The sequence below is a fragment of the Branchiostoma lanceolatum genome, chromosome 6 (genome assembly GCF_035083965.1).
Source record: "Branchiostoma lanceolatum isolate klBraLanc5 chromosome 6, klBraLanc5.hap2, whole genome shotgun sequence".
Lineage (NCBI taxonomy): Eukaryota > Metazoa > Chordata > Leptocardii > Amphioxiformes > Branchiostomatidae > Branchiostoma > Branchiostoma lanceolatum.
Genome location: NC_089727.1, coordinates 18292101 through 18315638, shown reverse-complemented (window position 1 = coordinate 18315638; position 23538 = coordinate 18292101). Strand labels below are relative to the sequence as shown.

Genomic DNA, 23538 nt, shown 5'->3' with positions numbered 1-23538 from the left:
GGAGGGTTGTTGTAAGTAACTGTATGTGCAAGCAAGGACATTCATTTCTGGCTTGCCTTTCATGAAATGTATTAAAGCTGGCGTCACACCGTAAATGACCTTCAACTGAATTGATAGCCAGAAGGTCACCAAATTTTGAAAACGCCAGAGAATCAAGCATAATTTTTTGTCTGAAAATCTCTGTGACAGGCAAAAATTTGTGCATTGATTGAAAATTGTGCAGAGATTTAGAGGACACTGTCTTCATCAAGGAGTTTATATTGGTCTTCATCGCTACCCAAAATGTCCATTATAGCTTGTTAACTTTTTGAGCGCGAGTCATTCTCCTGATATGTAACACTAGCTTTACCCCTGCTTAATGTAATTCTTAACCTATTAGTAAATATTTTGCACAATGGTGTTCATTCTAAAACAATGGTGATATATGTACTGTTAACTGACTGGAATGCATTTTGTAGACAGCACACAGTTAAAATGCTTTATAGAACACTGTTCTAACTCCAAAAATAGTGGACCAAGGGGTACACTATAGCAGAGCAAAATTGAAGAGCTATACATTACACTATGACATTGACAATGGCATGGAGTCTTTACTTTGTCACTTTCTTTGGTTTCAAGCCGGGCTAGTTGCAAAAAGTTGCATGTGCCCATTAGATCAGACAAAATGTATGAAATACTATCATGATGATGGCCAAATGCAAGAATTATGGAAATTTTTGTTGCTACACATGTGATTTAAAGGCATCCAGAGCATTAAATGAGGCTTGAAACTTGAATAAAAAAACTCAAATTTCTAGTCAGTCCTACACATAGTAATTTTCACTATACCATTCCATATGGAAATTAAATGAGCAAATTTACAGTATTTACAGTACTAGTAGGCGCGTGAAACTAAAAGATCACCATGTAGATTATTTTTGTGCCGTTTTATTTTTTAACCATTAATTCACAAATCACATGATAAATGTTCTACCACTCACTTCGTGCAAAGCATAGAAGGACAAAGACTAGCCTCTACCAGGCTCCGCGGATGGCTGGAAAAATAGTAGAAATTGGCTGGCCAAATTAAATCTGAGAGTGAATAGTATGCCAAGGGAGTCGGCTCCAATATGCCAAACTGTACCCCTATAGCAAACCAACTCTTCTTTCATATTTGTCTATTTGGCCAATTTCTACTCTTTCTAACCACCTCTGGAGCCTGGTAGAGAGGCTAGACAAAGAACAGAAATGACCCTCCAAAATATGAACTGCATTTCTTATAAAAATCGCCAAGAGGCGCCAATAGTAGGGCAAAGGTCGACTAGCAGACGAACCCAGTAGTCTTAGTTTGGTAACACACAAAGATGGCACCCAGAAGAAAGAAAGATGAGCGCTCAATGTTGTTACAAAGTGTGCCACCTATTGAAAGGTAAGGTTAACAACAGAGTTTACATGGTGAAAAGTAGCCGTGGTCACTGTTTTTTCTCAGTTAAACACGCCCGAAGACTCGACTATTTACAAAAAGTCACAGTTGTGTCAACGTGATGCTGACCCAATTTTGCTGTAAATGTGAAATTATGCGACTTCTTAAGGAAACAAAATGATTGTCTTTTTGTAACATTTAAGAACAATGTTCTAACTGCAATAATATTTTGCATCATTAGGAATATACTACAGACGAAGCCACTTAATTGCACCCCGGATAAACGCATATTCCATTTAATTGCACCGAATCCCCAAACCGGTTCCCATTCACTGCATTGTTAGTGACTCCGCATAAAGTTGTATCTGCGCCGCTCATTGTCACCAATGCCGGATAACTACACCAAAATTTTTCAAAAATCATCGACAAGTTAACTAAAAAGGGATAAAAAGGTGCGCTAAAAATCGGCAAATCCGGTACAAATGAGCCGATACCTGCCGGTGTAAAGGCGCAATACCGCCAATATGTTAAAACTGTTTTGAGTAATAAAGGCTCTGCTATAAGGAGTATGATCGATATCTGTCACTGATCTAAGTCATCTGACCATATCTACCCACTGGATGCATTGTACAATTCACTACCATGGTGTGGACTGTGAGTCAAATCTGTCCAGACATGAGAGTGGGCACAGCTGCTCTGAGTTCACACGTAATCAGTAACCAAGTTTTAGTTTCATTTACTTGTTTCATGGCGGTACATGATTAACGTAAATCGCCAACCGTTCAACGTTGTACTCTACGTAATGTAACACAGAGAAACTGTTATCCCATGACGATGTTTCAGGATGCCTCCCCTGTAACGTTACGTGTGTTGTAATGCGGTTAATCGCATGGAACTTGAAATGAAAGAATGCAAAATCAAAACTGTATATGTTAAGTTAATAACTGCAGAATTTCGTCTGTTTTCTTTGTGCTAGCGTTTTGACTAACATTACACCCCCGCCCATGATGGTGTGGTCCAGCTGGGTATTTCGCTTAATTGCACCAGCCGGATAATTGCACCCAAAACGCTGACAAATGGGTGGTGCAGTTAAGCGGATTCTACTGTATACCAGAACGACATTGAAAAGCTTTACATTACACTATGACATTGACAATAGCATGGGGTTGTCTTTCTTTTGATGTTTACTTTCGAACTGGGCCAATTGCAAATAGTCGTGCCCATCAGCGCTAAAAAGATCACCCGACAAAATATAAAAGTTATAAATTAGACTATGATGATGACTGAGAACTTGGACCCCATTTAGCTTAATGAGACAAATTTTAACTTAAGGTCTCACACGCCAGTTAGGCCATCCCATAGGAAATAACGTTAAAACACGAACCTTTCATGGCCGTAATTCCAATGAAAACACAGAGTTTCCGGAGACGTTTTACTTTCTATTGCAAGCACACACGATCCTTAGACAAGGAAAAAATTGTCACCAAAATATAACCTATGGAGCGATCTGTGATGGCATTTAAAACTGCCGTTACCTGCCAGCCGCAAGAGGCTTTCTGGTGCCGAGAGAGCCCGACCGCAGTACTCAGGTGAAAAAAGCGTGTACGTCCGACAATCGCTTGGATTCCGAAACTTTCCTGCCTTATCCTGTCAGAGATGAACAAGCTTTCATCTCAAATGCTTCTTATATCAGGTGGGATCGATCAAAGGCAAATTATCATCGACTTAAACACCTGACTTTGGGGCCCAATTATTTTTTTAGCCCGTGCTCTTTGGAGTAATACAGGCATGAGACCTTAAAGGACTGTCCTTCAAAACGATGTGTCAATTAGGAGTTACATGATCAAACAGAAAGAAGAGTTCTAGCTCTCATCACCAATGAGTTTTATTTAGATCCACAATTAGCCTCATAAGAGGCTATTCTTCCTGTGGTCTATTTACACAAAGCTCAAACTCAAAACTCTCATCAACAATAGTACTCTATCCATGGCGAAACTCCATTAGAAGGCTAAGGTATGGGCAAAAAGTCCGGAGTGACGCCGGAAGGGTCACTGAAGGGTCTCATGACATAAGAAGAACAAGGGTGGGTGGGTGGAAGATTTGCCGAACTTCCTTTACCTTACCCCATCAAGCTCCTTCACAGCGCCCACCTAAGCTACCCGTCTTATTCGACCGGATACGTGAGAATAGAGCAAATAATCTACTAGTCTTTGACAAGAATATATCGACTTCCGTAAGGACTTCTACAACCAAACCTCCTTGCTACAACTATACAAATAAACCAACAATTGGAAACCACAGAATGAACCTACGGATACCGAATTCGACCTGAAATTAATTATTACAAACTTCTAATCCTGGCGACGGTAAATATAAGGTCCCTTCTCAGCACCTAGAACTAGCCAACTCGACCTCCAAACAGGCTTGGAACGAAAATCAACTACCCCTGAGTCCCTCCCGAGCACACCCCACCCCCCGGCCCACAAATCTCTTCCGAGTTTTCTATTGCTCCCCATCCCCCGCCGTTCGACCACTCTGTCAAAACAGGTGATAGAGTACAGGTGATTTGCGAGGTCACGTGGACTGCTTCCGACTAGGTGTCGCCTCTTAATGACGCGAAACCCGGTCAGAAGCGCCCAAGTGTCTCACTCGTGATGTTGGCCTTGTTTCTGTTGGTCAATGGCTTACATGTCTTGGACTGGTCAGATGGTTTGAGGGATTTGTTGAAAGTCCAGTTTTGGTAGCTATTGTCCCCTTTTACTTCAATCTTGTCTTGAGTTGTCTATTTTTGGACTATCTAAAAATAGTCTTCTCCTCATTTGCATATCAATTCATAGTTCGTGGTTATAAACCTGCTGTTCGACTAATCTTGCTCACAGTCACTGACGAAAAGTGGTGGATGCTACTTGAAACGTCTGACCGTTTCCAAAATCATATCCAGTTGCTTGAGTAACTGCTTTTTTGGGCGTATATTATTACCTGGATGTCTAATCTTCATCGACAAACCGGCTGATAGCCAGACAGTTCGCCAGCAGACAACTTAATACTTTCACTGCGTCCTCACTCGGGACCTGACGAGACGACCGAGAAAATGCGAAAAGCACATCAATATCATGATTCAGACTCAGAGCAAGAAGGTTTTGTCTATTTAAAACCTCCTTGCTCAGACAATCCAACAACGAGCAGACATAACAAGCTCCCGGGTGCAACTAGCAGGAGAAAATGGTGAAGACTTTCAGCTGTCTTATTTGAAGCCACAAACTGAATGGAATGCCTGGGACACAGGGGTCAAACCCGCCAAGCAGTTTTCCAATACCTTAAGGTAAGTAAACACAGCGTTATCAAGAATACTAGTATTTAGATAACATATGTGCTGTGCGTATCTTAAGTAAGGCCATCAGACAGATATCTTATTTAATTACTACCGGTACTTCCAGTCGTAAATACACCCCATGTAAATACTTGTGTATGCTGCAAAATGTCAGCATATCCATGCGTGTTCTGAAACTTTGAAAAAACTTCAATCAGTATTTACAACTTCGCAGGTTTTTTGTAGACCTGAATTGCGTTGCAAATTTACACTGTAACAACAAGTCAACATTACATGAAAAAAGAATGAGCCATCAAAACTACACATTGGCAAATCACTCTTGACACGGTCACAATAGATATGCAAAATCTGTGAAAAGCACGCTTACCATAGTCGCATTAGATCTATAAAATATTGTTGACGATCATCGTGCAGATACTAAGCTAAAACATTAACAGATATAGAGATCATGCCAATCAATGTAACATTTTGGCTGATTGTTGCATCGATTTTAGAGTTCTGGGGAAGAAGGGTTCTGGGTTCATGCCTCTTCGTACGGCTCAACGGTACTTTGTAGGCTGAAGTTTGTCAAAGACATATGAAACTCGCTACTCAATTTCGCCTTTCAATTCCTAACGTTACTTCTATTCCACCTTTGATATCATCGCGTTTTGAAATGATCTAAAAACATTAAAATGAATGATATGCGACAAAAGCTTTATTTCATAACCATTGATTCACAAATCACATGATACATGTTCTTCCACTCCGCGCAAAGCATACGAAGGACAAAGACTAGCCTCTACCAGGCTCCGCGGATGGCTGGAAAAATTGTAGCCTAGAAATTGGTCAAATTAGATAGAGTGAATAGTATGCCAAGGGAGTCGGCTACAGAGAGAGGGTCCAATATGCCAAACTGTGCCCCTATAGCAGACTAACTCTTCTTTCATATTGGTCTATTTGGCCGATCTCTACTCTTACTAGCCACCTCTATAGCCTGGTATACCGTAGAGAGGCTAGCAAAAGACCAGAAATCGCCCTCCAAAATATGAACTGCATTTCTTATAAAAATCGCTAGGAGGCGCCAATACTAGGCCAAGGCCAAAGGTCGACTAGCAGACGAACGTAGTCTTTAGTTTGGTAACACACAAAAATGGCACCCAGAAGAAAGAATCGAGGGGACCCAGATGAACGCTCAAGGTTGTTACAAAGCGTGCCACCGATTGAAAGGTAAGGTTAACAAGCTCTAGATGAGTTTAAATTGTGGAAAATAGCTGTGGCTACTCTTTTTCCAGTTCAAACACGCCCGAAGACTCGACTGTTTACGAAAAGTCACAGTTGTGTCAACGTGATACGTGATGCTTGACCTAATTTTGTTGTAAATGTGAAATCAAATGATTGTCTTTTTGTAACATTTAAGACCAATTTAAGGTCGTATCTTACAAGGACAATAAAATGATCAGATTATACCAGTTTCAAATACTAGTAATTTCAAGATTGATAAACTTTGGGGAGATCACTTAATTTTTTTGTGGCAAGTTTTATACAAAGTTTGCTTATCAAGCTACTGGTTTTGTGGTTCCAGTGAGAATAGTCGTTTATTTTGTAGAATTTCCCCTTCGCCCAATTAGCAGGTGATTTTAGCTTTATTTTTTTCCACCTAGGTTTTGAAGATCAAAGTCCATCTTACATTAATCACCTTAAACTGGTACGCTAGTAATCAACATGTGACCTGAAAATGTGCAACCTTTGACCTCGAAAATTTAGCAGAGAAATTTCAACATGTCATGAATAAAATCATAGTTAAAAGGTCATAATATTTTGACACCATTTTATTTCAAGTGTAATAAACATTTAGTAACTAAAAACATTGTGTTGCAATAATCACTGGCCAATATGTGACGTTATGATGATTAACGTAATCGTTATTATTTCAACCATGATGTCTAATGTCTTATTTTTTATTCATAATTGCCCCATGTACACAGCATATTATACCCGTTTGCGGTGGGTTGCCGTCGTTTGTGGTGTTTAGGCATACCGTCTTGGGATTATCTGTTGATTGGTCAGTTCTGTAGACGCAATGTAATGTTACACATTATGCAGCATTGCCAAACATCATTACTAGTAGTGCTGCAATTATTTTACTGTGGGAGTACTGGAAGGATTGCAAAGGAGTATGGGTAATTGGGTGAAGTCTGCCATCTCTGATTCAGTGATTGCCTCATCCAATGGTATTTTCATTGATTGAACTTTGGAAAACATCATAACTCAACAGGGGGGTTCATAATGTACTTATGTTACAGTTACTGTAAGTGCCTTTAGGATCACAAGGATTTAATTTTGTGACACTAGGAGAAAACGGAGTGTCGAGGTGCTTTTTAGTTTGCAGTTGAATCAAATATAAAGGGATAGGAAGACAGAAGAAACATTTTTGCTGCGGTTTTAAGTTCACGGTTAAGAGGTCATCGTGAAAGCCATGAAAATTTTAACATGCACAATATTTAATAATATTACAGTAGTCGATATCATCCTATTGTGTTTTCTCTCCTTACTTTCCAGTTCCAACAGTGTCCAGTGGTGGGAGGATGACAAAGACACCCGTAGTCGCTGGTGGTCCATCAGGATCATGTATCTCACTATGTTCTTAAGTAGCATGGGTAGGTAACATCTTATCCTTAAGATATCACACTTAAATACAACATTGTCTTATTTTCTCAAACAATAGTCATCATAGTTTTTTTTTCAACAAACATCAACGTTTCAACCAAATATACATCCTGATGATTGTATTGAATATTGATTTGACTACCAAAATATGAAACTTAATCCCCATGCAGCTCTTGATTCTTGACACGAGGTAATTGGATTAATATTTTTATTGACATCATAGGGCAGCCAGTTCAGAAGCTTGCATGTAACGTAACATGACCAATTAACGTCCGATTTATTCAAAACGTATTTATCTTAAAACCGCGCGGACAGAGTCAAATTTCAAACCCATGGGCAGAAATATCAGCTCTTCTAAAAAGAAAATGCATGGTCTGTAAGTTTTTCTCCGCCTGTTTAACGCAGTGCGAGCATATATCTATACTGAGGTATATGATGGAGAATTGTGCTAGGGTAAGCCATTATCGTCCACTTCTGAATCTTTTCACTTCTAGCGCTATGCTTGAAGAACATAGACCAGAATAAAATGCACAGTAACTGTCCAAAGTAGTCTGCAGATAAATGATAGTAAGATCACTATGTCTGTCCGGCCACTTGCTTAACGCGATGGAAAAAAAACAATGTTTATCTGTAAATTTCCCCCCCATGCGCGGCACGTGGCGTTCACGTGGTAAACGCATGGCCATTATGTTTTGCTGTGCAAAAATTAAAGAGATGGCTGAGGATCATATTTATAATGTTCTTTATTGCTCGTGAGAACAGGCTTTGGCATAATACACCGCGACATGTGGACATGAGCCAAACCGGACGTAAATAGGTTCTGCACATAAATAGGTCATGTTATGTTAGCAGCTTGTAAAAGATAACAACATTCTTTTGAGAAGGAAACACTTTAAGTTATTGTTGATACCACACTTAGACCAAACATGTGAAGTCACTGTCATACCATTCTTTGTTTATCTGCAGGATTTTCTATAGTCGTGTCTTCAGTGTGGCCTTTCTTGAGAAAGGTAAGTTTCATACTTGCTCCTTGATGTTTTTTAAAAAGTTTATATAAAACATTTGTTGACATTTTGTGCATGTGTTTTTCAATAGCATCACTGGCTATGATATTGATAGCAAACTTAACCTTCTCACTGCTGCCTAACTCTGTAACCAATTGAGAATTGGTTGCCAAATGGCTACTTCAGTGTGCTGAAGGTTAAGATGCTGTTCAAAGAAATAAGATAAAGGTATCAGGCCTCGAAATTAACTTTTTCCCCTACTGTCCCAACATTGTCCCAAAAGTGGATTTCAACTGTCCCGAAAGTGTCCTGAAGTGTCCCAACCAGGGCCAAAGATATGAACTTAGTGTCAGTTCTGCATTCAGTTCCAGAGGTTCATGTTCAGGTTTGGACCTATACTCAAGTCAGGACCTGAGCCCAAGCCAATCTGTGTTAGAATATTTTTTTTAGTTATATACAAAATTGTGTATTGTAAAATAGAAAATTGCATGAAATTTGAAAAATATAATACATACAAAGGTATATACACTCAGTAGTAAACACAAGTTTCAACAAAGTTAACAACCAGAAATATTGTTAACAACCTGAAATAATGTATTTTAATAGGTTATAAAAGAAAAAGCATAATTCTGCAGAGTTTAAAGACTTCATTGATGCAGTGGCTCTTGGGGAGGTAGAATAAATCCGAAAATGTTTGATTTCTAATCTTGCAGGGCAAACCTTAATCAAGTAAATGAGGTGTGACCATCCCTCTGCTGACCCCCTGTCAGGGGAGCAGACATGTGCCACAGCCTAGCTGGGACAGGCTTGCCTTTCACTATGCTGAGTGATAAATGATGATTGATTTTGAGAAGACTAGTACCACACCAAAAACAGTGGGTGGGACCAGTATACAGTTTCACAAGGGAGGAGCACAGTGGCACTCAGGAGCCCTGAGTGTCCCAAATATGTCCCGAATTGATTATTGAGTTGTCCCAGGTCAAATTTTGGTGGCCCCGGGACATAGGGACATAGTTAACTTCGAGCCCTGGGTATCTAGGGTCAGTAAATTCCTTTCAAGGACAGAAACTATATATATGTCACAGTAGAGATGACAATTCAGGACAATCGGCGATTGTCCTAGGACAGATCGCGAACGCCATTTGTCCTAGGACAGACTGCCATCGCGATCTGTCCTAGGACAATCGCCGATTCTACTAGACTAAGTAGAGATTGCGATCGCAAACGGCGATCCAAGCTTCATGATGATAAGATATTAAGGAAACAGCAATATTTTTTTATGACACATGTTTTATTCAAAGTATTTACAAACTCTGATCAAAACGCAACTGATGTTAAGATAAAGGAAACAGTAGTGTGCAAGTCGGGTGAGCGACACAGCCGGGATTTGAACTCACGACTTCTTGGTCCAGAGGCATGGCCACTAACCACCCTATTCTGCTAACAAAACTGCTGTCACACTCTAACTTGATATCTGTCCCCATTCACAGGTAGACCACAGTGCGGACGAGTCGTTCCTCGGCTGGGTGGTGGCGGCGTACAGTCTGGGACAGCTGGTGGCCTCGCCCGTCTTCGGTGGCTGGGCCAACCTGCGTGACAGGACCAAGGAACCCCTCCTGGTGTCAATCGTCATCAACGTGGCGGCTAACACCATGTACAGCTACGTCCACGCCTTCCCCCAGCCCAGGGGGGTCTACATGCTGGTGTCCAGGGCACTGGTCGGCTTTGGGGCAGGTGTGTTTTCACCCCCACCAATCGATCGCATTGAAACTCATATTCGTATCAGCCATTTCCCGACAAATCGCTTTCTAACTTGGATAAATTCAAATTTATGGTGTTCTTTCTCTCTTCTGAAATGTTTGCAAGGTGCGTACTTTATTCACAAAAATACGGTAGTCTTTTTTAAGTGTGACTGACAGAGAGAAAGACAGACGCTATACAACCACCCCGACCAATCGATCCCATTGAAACTCAGATTCGTATCAGCCATGACCCGGCAAATTGCTTTCTAACTTGCGTCAACGACTACATCTGACCAAACAAACTCGCCAGTGAGATGGTGGAAGGTGTGAGCTTCCAAAAGATGTTTTCAGATTGACAATTTTGGCACTTTGGAAGTGATTGAATGCGTTCGCCATCTAGCGTTTAGAGAAAAGTAGCAGAAACTATCTTCCACCATCTCACTGGCGAGTCTGTTTTGTCAGATTTAGTCGTTAACGCAAGTTAGAAAGCGATTTGTCGGGTCATGGCTGATACGAATCTGAGTTTCAATGGGATCGATTGGTCAGGGTGGTTGTATAGCGTCTGTCTCTCTCTCTGTCAGTGAGACTTAAAAAAGACTACCGTATTTTCTTGAATAAAGTACGCACTTTTTAAACATTTCAGAAGAGAGAAGGAACACTATAAATTTGAATTTATCCTGTTCAAAATAATCAGTGGAGAAGTGATGCATACTTTTAATTTTGAAGTTTTTGACTTAACGTTTCAGCTTTGCAAACCTGTTGGATACTAGCCCCGAATCAGGGGTGCGTAATTTAATTGGGAAAATACGATATGACTTCAACTGCACAGAACAGGATGGTACAGTACCTTTACAAATCAAGTTCAAATATACAAAGTATTTTAAGTCCAAGTTCAACTTCATTGTTCAAGAAGAGATTATAGTGTGTGTAAATGCCTTTAATTCATAGGAATTTAATTTTGCGGTAGGGAGGAAAGGGAGTATTTGTGGTGGTTTTTAGTTAAGCGGTTGAAACAAGGTGGTTTGGCGAGCAGAAGATGTAGACATAGAGCATTTCCACAGTGGTTTTAAGTTTGCAGTTAAAAGTTTACTGCAAAAAACGTTAAATAAACCACCGCAAACATTTCAACATTTACAGTATTCGCGTAGCTGTAGGTTACTGTAAATTCATTTATTTCTGCAAGGACTTGATTTTGTAGTAGGAGGGAAAATATGTTTTTGCATGGTACAGTTTACTGCTTAGTAATACAATGGAAACACAATGTTTGTGGTGTGACTGTCTGACAATATGATTTCATGATGGATAGGTGACAGCAAAAATCTTGTAAACTAAACTGCCACAAAGATTGACAGTATTACCTTTTTTAGGACTCCAGCTTCAAAATGATTGTGTTTCGATTGACTATCAGCCAATGAACTTGTATGTGATAGCTTTCATCAAGCCCTATCGGACGAGCAATGTGAATTCCTTGCAGCACACTTTGCAGTTTTTCAAACTGAATGATTCCCTCATTCTACTCTTAGCTCTAGGCTTTTAACTGCTGCTGTCAACAAAGGTAATTTGTACTTCGACACTGCTGTCAACATACAAATAGCCTACGGGCATGAATTTGCATAAACTTATTATCATTATAAAGTACATGACACTTTGAGGTAATTGTAATCTTATCTCCACTTCAGGAAATGTGGCAGTAGTCCGTTCTTACGCGTCTGCAGCCACCACGCTGAGTGAACGCACATCCACCATGGCCACCATGAGTGCCTTTCAGGCTATCGGCTTCATTCTTGGTCCAGGTAAGAAAAGAAACATTTCTTTTCTGTACCAATTTGAATGCATATATACTAGTAGGTTTTTGTCAAGATTTATAAGATTTTCTGCCATTGTTTTTTTTCATATTTTTTTTTCAAGAAAATTATGAGTTCCTGTTATTCCTCCCTAATATTAAGATTGGGATACCTATCACCTTTTCAATCATCAAACAACAGTCAACTTGTGCTAACGAAAAAACGTCATGCTTTGCCGTCAGTCTGAGGGCTCTGCTTTTCCTTTCACTGACTGATAAACTTGTGGACGTACCGACTGACAAGTATCTAATGCCAGCCCAGAAGAGGACTAGAAATAGTCATGCTTTTAAATACCAGAGTTATCAGCCAAGGAGTGATGTGTTCAAAAATTCGTATTTCCCGAGAACCATAGTAGAATGGAACTCGTTGTCATCAAGTACTTCCTCACTAAGTAGCTTTAAAGAACGGTTGCAGTCAGATATGCAAAAACTAGGTGTAACAGACCGTTCGGTGTAATATGACCAGCTGCTGCCGCGCCGCATGCCTGCGAAGCTGGTGTGTTACGTCTAATGGCGGCTATACCGGCTATATAGATACAGATACAGACTGAAATCATCTTTCCCCAACCCAGTGTTGCAGACAGCGTTCGTACCCTTGGGTGAGAACGGAATAGAGTGGAAAGCCATCCAGCTGTCAATCAACATGTACACGGGGCCTGGCTTCCTGTCGGCCATCCTGGGGATCATCAACATCCTGCTACTCATCTTTGTGTTCAAGGAGTGTAAGGTGGCAGACACTGCCGGTCTCGTGGTCAACAGTCAGGGTAAGACTGGTATTTTGTCTTTTTTTTGGCGATGACTCAGGGGTGGAGCCATTTTTGGTTTACAGTCAGGGTAAGACTGGGATTCTGTATTTTTTGGCGACACCTCAGGGGTGGAGCCATTTTTGGTTTACAGTCAGGGTAAGACTGGGGTTTTGTCTTTTTGTTGGCGATGCCTCAGGGGTGGAGCCATTTTTGGTTAACAGTCAGGGTAAGACTGGGGTTTTGTCTTTTTGTTGGCGATGCCTCAGGGGTGGAGCCATTTTTGGTTTACAGTCAGGGTAAGACTGGGATTCTGTATTTTTTGGTGACACCTCAGGGGTGGAGCCATTTTTGGTTTACAGTCAGGGTAAGACTGGGGTTTTGTCTTTTTGTTGGCGATGCCTCAGGGGTGGAGCCATTTTTGGTTAACAGTCAGGGTAAGACTGGGGTTTTGTCTTTTTGTTGGCGATGCCTCAGGGGTGGAGCCATTTTTGGTTAACAGTCAGGTTAAGACTGGGGTTTTGTCTTTTTTTTTGGCGATGCCTAAGGGGTGGAGCCATTTTTGGTTAACGGGGTAAGACTGGGATTCTGTATTTTTTTTGCCGATGCCTAAGGGGTGGAGCCATTTTTGGTTGACAGGGTAAGACTGGGATTCTGTATTATTTTTGGCGATGCCTTAGGGGTGGAGCCATTTTTGGTCAACAGTCAGGGTAAGACTGGGGTTTTGTCTTTTTGTTGGCGATGCCTAAGGGGTGGAGCCATTTTTGGTTAACAATCAGGGTAAGACTGGGGTTTTGTCTTTTTTTTGGCGATGCCTAAGGGATGGAGCATTTTGGTAATCAGTTAGGGGACTGATTCTTTCTTGTTTTATTGGTGACACCACAGGGGTGGAGCAATTCACCCAAGTTTTCACCTGCATTGATTAGAATTGTCACAGAAACATATCATGTCGTATATTTAGATTTTCTTGCATTTGCTAACAATATTTCATGGAAGGACACTGACATGACCTCTAGGACAACTCAAGTTTATCATGTTTCTACTTTCCAACAGAAATAGAAAAGTCGGAAGAGGAAGGGACGGTGGATTACTTTGCTGTCGCAGCAACCAACATCCTGTTCTTTGTCATCTTGTTTTCCTTCGCCATCTTTGAAACGTAAGTTCACATGGTGCTGAAAACATTGTTATTGTTAACAAAGTGACTTCATTTTCTTAGTCCTAGAAAGGATGTTAAGAAATTAATATTAAAATTGTGAACTCTTGATTATGGCTTTGTACAAAATATAAACAATATTATTTTCATTCATGGATGGATGGATGGGTGGATGGATGGAAGGATGGAAGGATGGAAGGATGGATGGAAGGATGGATGGATGGATGGATGGATGGATGGACGGATGTTTTATCCAAATAACATGTGTCAGTTGCTTCCATTGCTTACATATAGTCTACAACACGGGGTATTCTGTATCACCCGAGGTACCAGCCCAACCGCGGGAGGGCTGGGACCGAGGGTGATGCGGAATACACATATTCTATTTAATATGTCATACCCACCCGAGAAAACACACATTTCAATGCAAAATACGGCAGAAGTTGAGAAAAGTTGGTGTCCTCAAACAAAAAATGGTAACAGCCGCACATTCCAATGCCCGAATCCAGTATTTGAATTTTCGACAGCGGTACACTCGTCGCACTTGATTTTGCATTCTAAACATTCTATGGAGGCCTTTTTGTTTTCACCTGGTCCAGAACACCTGTATTGAAGGTTTTTGCAGCCCAGTTATGACATAAACTTATTTACATGTATGTCATATGTGGGCCACGAAAACGTTTGATACTGGTGTTCCGGACTGTGTTATAATTTTCCGTATTGCACAGGGTTCTAAGTTGTATCACACAGGCTTCCATAGAATATTTAGAATGCATTTCGAGTGCACCGGTTGCGCCGCCGCCTACCGGATTTGGAGGATGGAATCATTGTTGTTACAATTTTCATTCGAGAACACAAAACTCTCTCAACTTCTGGCGCATTCCGCATTGAAATGTGTGTTTTGGCAAAAATAAAATACACAACACCTTGTATTCCGCATCACCCTCGGTCCCAGCCCTCTCGCGGGTCAGATCACAATCTGGCCTACGGCTGTCGGGCGATCCTACTCGCGGTCGGGCTGGAACCTCGGGTGATACGGAATACCCCGTGTTGTATTCTATATTTGTGTATAACGGTGGCGTCTGTGTGGAACAGTGGCAGAGCATCCGGCTATGAACCAATAAGACCCAGGTTCAATCCCCAGTGGGATACCCAGACGTTGTGCCCTTGGGAAAGGCACTTAACACGTATTTCCCATATCCTAAGCCCAGCAATAGGGTTTGGGTTGGCATTAGGAAGGGCATCCAGCCGTAAAAACTCTTGCTACAAAAAAAGACTTGCACTTGATGAAGAGTTCTGGGGCTCCCCCATCCATGTGTAAGCACGTCTAACCCCCAGATGATGGGGAACAAAAGACGTAAAACTGGATAGAGAGAGAGAGAGAGAGAGAGTAATAAACTACATGTATATGCTATTTTGTTTCAGAATCACGACCCCCCTGACTATAGTGATGTATGCGTGGACCCAGAGCCAGGCAGTGCTGTACAATGGAATCATACTAGGCTGTTTGGCTGTCCAGTCTGTGTGTGTCATGATTGCCATCAGAATCCTCTCAAAAAGGTAGGTGCAGATGTCAATATGTGAGCTGTACAGATGGAATGAATATAGAATGCAACATTGCCCAACCTGCAGGATGGAGGGTGATGCAGAATACACCGTGTTGTACCCCGTATTTCATTTATGTCATACCCACCTGAAAAATACACGCATTTCAATGCAAACTCACCATGCAGAGGTAAAGATTCGAACGTCCAAATCAAATTTTTGAAAACCAACTCACTCGAAACGAGTTTGAATTGAACTAAGGAAGGTTGGGCCGTACTGTTTACTGTTGTTTATTTATTCGCATATGTTGTGTTAGTGTTTAAAAACAAAGATATATAAGGTGGCTTTTCTTGGGCCTCCTTTCGAAATTTGACAATAAGAATTATATCATAAATTGTACATAACTCAAAACTAAGGAAAATTAACGATAGAAAATAAATTGAACTTATACCATAAATTCTGATAAATTACCATAAATTCTAATACTGGAAAGACTGACCACTGAGAACACCCGTATTGAATAATATTGCTGCCCCGGTATGATATACTCAAGTAACTTAACAGAACTTAATAATCTAATTCTTTTATGCACATGTTACAGAAATTCACAGACAACGACGATTTAGATTTGATATCATAGTGGAAAAAGTTTCTCCCCCTACTTACACAAGAAGTAGCTGCCAACAGTTTTTTTTTAACCACCTGGATCATTTTTATGTCTTAGAAGTCTTAACCTCTGACCTTACCCACAATCCAATGGAACTATGGAAAACTAGATATGAACAAACTACTAAATTTCTATTCTAAAGCAAATTGGCAAGTAACTGTTTACATGTTTACATGAAAAATCTAACTTTGTTTTTCAGGTTCAATGAGAAGAGGATGATGCTTGTTGCATTTTTCATCATGCTTGGTTCCTTCATCATGCTCATTCCGTATGGGAATGAGCCCATTCCACATGTGGCACCAGGTATGTTCATATCCTTGAATACATTTATGTCAGGCTTTTAGCTAGGCATGCGCCCATGCGTTTTTTGGACGCATACTAGAATAACTAGCAAATTGGAAGCCCTCTTTTTCAGCTGGACGCACAGAGGACCCCCTGTTTCCCTGATAATTACATACACATGTTACTGTTACAGTGTCACTGATGCTTTTTTAGTCCTACCAGACACTGGGACAGCATGAAAACTGATTGACATGCAAAGCTACCATGAAATTGTTAATCCATAGATCCCATCGGGAGACAGAGAGAGGGAACAAGCAGTTTTTAGTGCTTAAAATGGTCTGCTAAAAGTATGATGAGCTGATTTGGACCTCAAGTGTGAGATGCAGGACCGCGGTCTAATTTCGAAGCCCTGCAGACTAAAGTTGGGAGTGCTTCCTGTAGACTGCCAATTCACGCCTCTTTCCCACCTCTCTGCCCCGCCTCTCACACCTTTCTGACACAGCTTTTCATTCAAGTTATCCCCGCAGTCTGAAGTTTTCCCCACGGTCTACCTGCTTTTGGACAGTTCTGCCCCGCGGTCTAGAAATTTAGAGCCGCGGTCTAACAATTTTAGACCCGAGTTCTGTGATTTCACATCTCCGGGCTAGCTTTTCATTTCAGCGGGCTAACCAAATAGCCTGCAGTCTGCTGACATTTTTTATTAATGATATCTACAGTTATGAACATTTCAGAATAATAATTTTTACATCACTGTACTTGTTACACTAAGAGCTACACAGTGATATGAAACTTAATGGTAGAACATCAATTTTTCTGGAGATTCCAAATAGCTACTGTATTTCCCGATGTAAACTGACTGGTGTTACTAGAATATACCTAACCCCCGCATCACAGCACCCCCTCCTCAATTTTGGACCCTTTATCTATAAATCCTAGCTAAAAGCCTGATATATGTCATACCCACCCAAAATGATAGAGCTTTGTTTCTGCGAAAAAAGAAATGTAATAACATTGATTCCAACATGCGAATCTGGTATTCGAATTTTTGACAGTGGTGCAACCGGCGCGCTCGAAATACATTTTAAATATTCTATTGAAGCTCGTATAATACGAGTAGAACCCCGTGCGATATGGAAAATTATTACACAATGCAGAACACCCGTATCAAACGTTAAACACTTTTTTGTAGCCCAGGTATGACATATATATAGACTTAGGCCCAATTTACACTTGTTCAATAAAACTGTAGTACTACATAATTATGGTAGTCTACTACTGTAGTAGACTTCAGATTCGCGTCCACTTTACACTTAACGACAGGAAGCCTAGCAGGATGCCCAACTGTTCCTTATTGTCACGAAACTGTAGTGACCTATTGTGACCTTTGAAAAATCGCGGGAGGGAATTTCAGCCTGTTTCTTATTTGTGAAAAGATAGGGGTTGTATCTGATGCGAAATAGCAGGGAAAGGGGCTTGGCAGCTCGGTTTTACTGAGAAAACTAGAGAATGACCGCAAATGACCCGAAATGGAACACGCGATCAGTTCGAATCACGTCAGATCGAACATGGTTGTAAATGGCTTCGAACTGAAGTCTACTACCTCTGTACTACAATTTCTCTTTACACCCGGTTCGAATTCTCCCAGAACCTCCGCCGAAGTGTAGTACTACTACCCCCAAGGTTGTAGTAGACTTCTGTAGTAGACTACAGTAGTTTTCTTTTTACACCCAGAAAAAAGCTGTAGTCTACTACAGTAGTAGACTACCAGGTGTAGTACTACAGTTAAAAGGACAAGACATTATATTATTTAGTGTAAATTGGGCCTAAGTACGGGATTGATTTTAGTGAAGTGAGGAAAACAAAAGTGTTTTTGGCAACTGTCATGGGCAAAGTATTCTGGCTGTGTGTCTACCTTTGAACCTTGTAATTGTGTCGGGTACCCTTAGACTACTAATGCAGCATTAGTAATTATTACTCACGCCAAGTTACTCTGTTGGCTACTAAAAATACTTTTATGTTCACAAGGAATTCATTTTTCAGATATAGAAGGAGAAAGGAGGTTTTTGGCAGTCACTGTGGTGAATTAAGCATGAAAACTGTGAAAAGAAAACCACTGTAATCAAGATTTACAGTGACTGAGTTTAAAAGGAAATTGATGATGTAGACATACATATTCCTAATATGTAGCCAAGGAGTTTCTGTTTTTAAAGGCACCCAAACATAGAAATGCAAAATCAAAACATAAAGATGCAAATATTTAACGAACATGCAGTCACTCTCTCATTGGTCGAACTGCTAATTGTGATGGACAGCATCAGTCTATTAGGGCTTGGGTTTTCTATCAGTTCTCACCACACAACGACATCGAATCTTTTGTCCTTTAATGTCGATATGTAATGGTATAGTAACATTGAAACTTACTGTGTAGGAATGACTACTGTACAATGAGTTTTTAAATTCAAGTTTCAAGCCTCATAAAATGCTCTGGATGCCTTTAACCTCCTTTGTGTAGGTATTGCTCAGACAGGATCATAGCAAATTAGTAATAAGATAGAAGAAAATCAAACTAGATCCAGAGTTAAGTACTTGTGCTACATACATGTATACTTCAGGTTTGCTATGTTAGTTTAGCGGTTATGGGGTCTTTTTATAGATAGAAGATCTTTATTGGCACAACAAAAGCACAGCGACTTTCGTAAGGTCTACTACATACATACATACAAATGAATAAGTGCATAAAAAATGAGTTTGATTACACACAATCATATGGGATAGAGCAACATATCGAAATATCACATGTCATATACTTGTTCTAATGTCCAAACATTCTTTGATGTATATACCTATCTGTACACAGTAGGGATTATCACCTAGTATGTAATTGAATCTATCGACAGAACTGAGCACATTGAATTCATTTGAACAAGCGGAGATAAAGGTGAATAGCTTTGAATATGAAATAGCAATGGATTTTTTCTTTTTATTTAAGTTGAATGTGTGATAGTTGTGTGCCGATTTGTTAGAAATAGAGAGAACGCTAGCGACCCCAAAAAACACCCCTCCCAATAACCTGTGATGTCATAATTCAAGATGGCGGCCACCACACATACCAACGGATCCAACAAAGGTTTTGCTTTGCAAACCCGTAATTGCATGATATGTGTGTACAATCTACAATCCATTTATGTTTTCCTTGCCAGGTCTCCATCCAGCGGTAAACATCACCACCCCAAGTCCGCACCATCAAAACGTCACCCACTCCCCCAACATCACAGCCGTCACCACTCCTCCTGCTGCAACAACGCCCCCTAGAGGTTGTCCCTGGGAGTACAAGTGGTGCGACAGCACACCCAAACTGTACCTGGGGCAGATGTTTGCTGGGTTCTTCCTGCTGGGACTCAGCTATCCCACGAGCAACGTGTTGTCTTATGCAATGTACTCTAAAATCCTGGGCCCTAAACCACAGGTATTTATTATTCACTCTTAGGGCCACACCAATTTAATTTCTTGGTTAACGGATTTTTATTTTTAAAAAAAATGAATTTTTTTTTCTAAAATTTAAAAAAAAAAAAAAAAAAATCCGTTAACCAAGAAATTAAATTGTTGTGGCCTAGTACCAAACATTACTTTGTTCCATAACAAGATTTTCTATTTCTTTTTCTATATCCATTTAGTTGTTTTTGTTGCCGAAACAGTAAGCCACCTGACACCATCTTTCACTTATGTATCATATATACCATGATTATGATAATTACATATTGAAGGATGATATATCTTATTTTGAAAGTGCATTGTATGACATGTACTTGGCGTTTGTGTTTGTGCAACATTGGATAATTCACAAGCACACAGACTTGATATTTAAATTTTGGCAATTTCTAAAAAGAATGAGGTTTTGTCAGTTTTAACCTTTAATGGTCTCCTGAGGTAGTCATTTGACACCAAAGTTGTATTAGTTATGGGGCCAGGGAGCAATAAGGTTAAAATGCGCATTTGTATTATCAACAGAAACTTGACAACGAAAACGACCATAAACTCTCCCTAGTTGGTCGCATGGCAGAAATTCAAGTGTCTAGATGACTGCCATTTTGTCCTTGCTCCAATGATGACGTCTGCCGAACCCTACCGGGTGCTCCAAATCTTGTGACGACATGCAGAAGTCTTATAATTACATACATTATTGAGAATTTCTGCTGATTCTATCTATACATCTTCCAACTGGCTGCCCTAAGCCAACAGACATGTTCATAGCATGAAATTGAAGCTGGGAAAGGAAATAACATTTTCTGAGACCTTTGACCTAACTTCCTGTCAGTGTCCCTGAACAAACAGACACACAAAAAACAATTCCTCCGGTTTCATGGGGGTAACATTTGAACTTGATGTAACCAAACTGATGCAGCTGATTTTCTGATTGATACATTCCAGGGCACCTGGATGGGATGGCTGACGGCCTCGGGCAGTCTGGCCCGCACCCTCGGCCCCGTCTTCGTCAGCCAGATCTACACGAACTACGGACCACAGATCGCATTCGGCGCAGCGGGAGGCATCGTTTTAGTCGCCATTTTCTGGCTTCTTGCAGTCTACAGAAGGCTGGTTCCTTTTGTGGAAAGAAATAAGATTCTAAGTACTTAACCTTTAGCACACCGAAGTATCCGTTTGGCACCCAATTCTCTATTGGTTACAGAGTTAGGCAGCAGGGAGAAGGTTAATGATTATCTAGTTATTATAACTACTATATATTGTAGTGGTAGAAGGCTTGTACAATTTTTAAAGCTTTTGTAATTTTGGTACAAATTTGGTAGAAGGCTTGTACAACTTTTAAAGCTTTTGTAATTTTGGTACAAATTTTGAAGGGATGTGTGCAATTTTGGAATTGATAATACTGTACCCGGCTGCATACATGTATATGTGTTATAAGGAAATTTTGTACTAAATATATATATATCATAGAAAATTGTACAGACTGTATTACTATATGATCAGAGAGAAATACATGTTTTGTGATATGCAGAATATATGTATGTGCACAGCAATCGAGTCAAACTAATATTAAGACTCTAATCTTAATAAACATTTTTGTCCCTGGTTTGTAATTTATGTATAGGTTAATATGTTAATCATCATGAATGATCTTCAAGAAAAAGATCCATTTTCTTTCACTTACATTATCCACATTTTTTCGGCAGTTGAATCAGCAAGATATGTTACAAAAATGTATGTCTTTCTACTGTTATCGCTCGTACGGTACACTGGCATAAAAAAAAGCTCTACGACCTCAAACACAGTTATTTAGTATTTGAAAAATGTGACCTGTATTAGAAATCAGATCCATTGATATTCTATATTTCTTACTATGCAAGTAATGTCACACCTAATTTTTGTATGGCTTAACTGTACTTTTGCTGACCAAAATTACCTCAAAACCAATATAATATACCAAGCCAAATGTTGTCATTCAAGTATGTGGTGGTGGTTAGTTCAATATTATTGAATGAAATGCCTTTTGAAAATATCGGAGAATGTACATGTAGTAAACCAGGAGTCCACTTACAAGCAGGTCTTATGCGCGCGCTTGTTTTGGACATCTTTTAAGGTGTTTTTAGCTGCTTTTCTATTTTGTCAGGTTTTCTTTTTTGTCCGCTAGCCTAACCGGCAACCTCACAAACAAGAAAGCCCGATAAAAACAGTTAAATTGATGCCCGAAAAAATGTCTGCGCCTAACATCTGCTTGGAGAGTAGGGTCAACTTACATTTTCATATATATCTATTATTCTGGTACTGAGCTACTTTGAAATGGTCAAATGTAAAAAAGAGTTCTTTGGAAAACAATAATATTTTAGTAATTAAAAGAACTACAACAAGAAACACTGTTTTTGTGTATGAACTTTATAATCTGGTGTAAGGGGAGAAACATGGCACAATATTTTTATCAATTATTTTATAAGTAACGTTAACCACATTGCATACATTCAGCACAAGGAAGAGACTGGCCTGAAATGGTCTTGGGGATGAAAATATGATAATTGGAACTTTTCTTCATCTAATCAACATAACTGCAAATAATTCTTTCATATGAATGATTGTGAAAATTCATCATGTTTGTTTACCCCCCCAAGAATCATTTTGGTTCCACCCGGCACCCTTGTTGGGGCCAATCAGAACTTGGCTTTTGGATCGGCTCATTACTTGCAGGGTTGACAATAGGGTTACACATTTCTTGGTAATAACAGTGTAAAAAGTGGAACTGTTACAATTTTTCTAATGGCTGACAGCATATTCTTATACCTTACATGAATAAACTGTGTAATACAAACATTCTTTTGATAAGAATATTTAAAAGATAACAAGGGACCATGGCACTTAACATAAAATGTGTTTGTTACTTAAAGTTTCCTAAATTTATCCTTGCTCTTCTGTCCTACATTTTCACTTCACAAGATAAACTTCACAATAAAAGAACAATTTGTTACCCAATATGAAACACCACAAGTTGCCTAGTTGTGTCAATAAAACCAATGATAATATTTTCGATGGTTAACTTTATGTTCCAGATTATAACAAATAATGTAATATAAGGTACGATTTCTGTAAAAACAAGACATAAAGATATGATAAAAACAAGCTAGTGCTGCAGCTGTTGAAACAGAAACAAGTGTTCAGCAAAATTATATTATCCAACATTAGACTACAATGTATCTAATAAAAGTATCTACAAACTTACTAAAACGTCGTCCTGTGAAACTTGAAGAACATACGGGTAACCACCATTAACATTAATCTGCCAGGTTGCATTTTTTTATGCCACTTTGAAAAACAGTGTGTTTGAGAGATCTCTAATGCAGTACTCCAAGGTATAGATATGCATATTTTAGATATGCATGAGTGCATTATACTGGGGGACATTGCATTGGAGATCTCTTTAGCTAGACACATTTCGTTGAGGTGGAAGATAAATTTATGTAACCTGGTGGGATTATGTTTAACTTTAGTACTAGACATTCCACAAATTTGGCATAAAGATGAACTCTTTCCATTTTCAGGCTTGCTAATCAAATCATACAGCAGCTACGTTCATTGCTATACTCTTACAAACCTTTTATGCAGGAATGTTGCCATGTCTTATCCTTACCTTCAGTTATACAGGTCAACTGTAGAAAATGACAGTAACACTAAC

General features: G+C 39.8%; 1 protein-coding gene across 2 annotated transcripts; it reads left to right on the top strand.

Moving 5' to 3' along the window:
- The first annotated feature begins 4210 nt into the window (after nt 1-4210).
- LOC136437441 (major facilitator superfamily domain-containing protein 8-like) lies at nt 4211-21209 on the top strand. Of its 2 annotated transcripts, none has more exons than XM_066432058.1 (11): nt 4211-4724; nt 7275-7372; nt 8349-8392; nt 9877-10120; nt 11808-11921; nt 12544-12735; nt 13768-13870; nt 15293-15427; nt 16279-16382; nt 19562-19827; nt 20790-21209. In XM_066432058.1, exons 2-11 carry the CDS (start codon nt 7342-7344, stop codon nt 20994-20996), a joined length of 1440 nt encoding a protein of 479 aa, XP_066288155.1. In that variant the 5' UTR covers nt 4211-4724; nt 7275-7341; the 3' UTR covers nt 20997-21209. The 2 variants fall into 2 exon arrangements, with proteins under 2 accessions (XP_066288155.1, XP_066288154.1); XM_066432057.1 differs by lacking the exon at nt 4211-4724 and adding an exon at nt 5758-5942.
- The last annotated feature ends 2329 nt before the right edge of the window (nt 21210-23538 follow it).

Bases quoted from the DNA above. Each gene is read 5' to 3' on its own strand.
- LOC136437441 (XM_066432057.1), top strand. From the start codon at position 5,866: ATGGCACCCAGAAGAAAGAATCGAGGGGACCCAGATGAACGCTCAAGG. The intron at 13,871-15,292 runs GTAAGTTCACAT...ATTTTGTTTCAG, and splicing joins TCCTTCGCCATCTTTGAAAC to AATCACGACCCCCCTGACTA. The intron at 16,383-19,561 runs GTATGTTCATAT...TTTCCTTGCCAG, and splicing joins CATTCCACATGTGGCACCAG to GTCTCCATCCAGCGGTAAAC.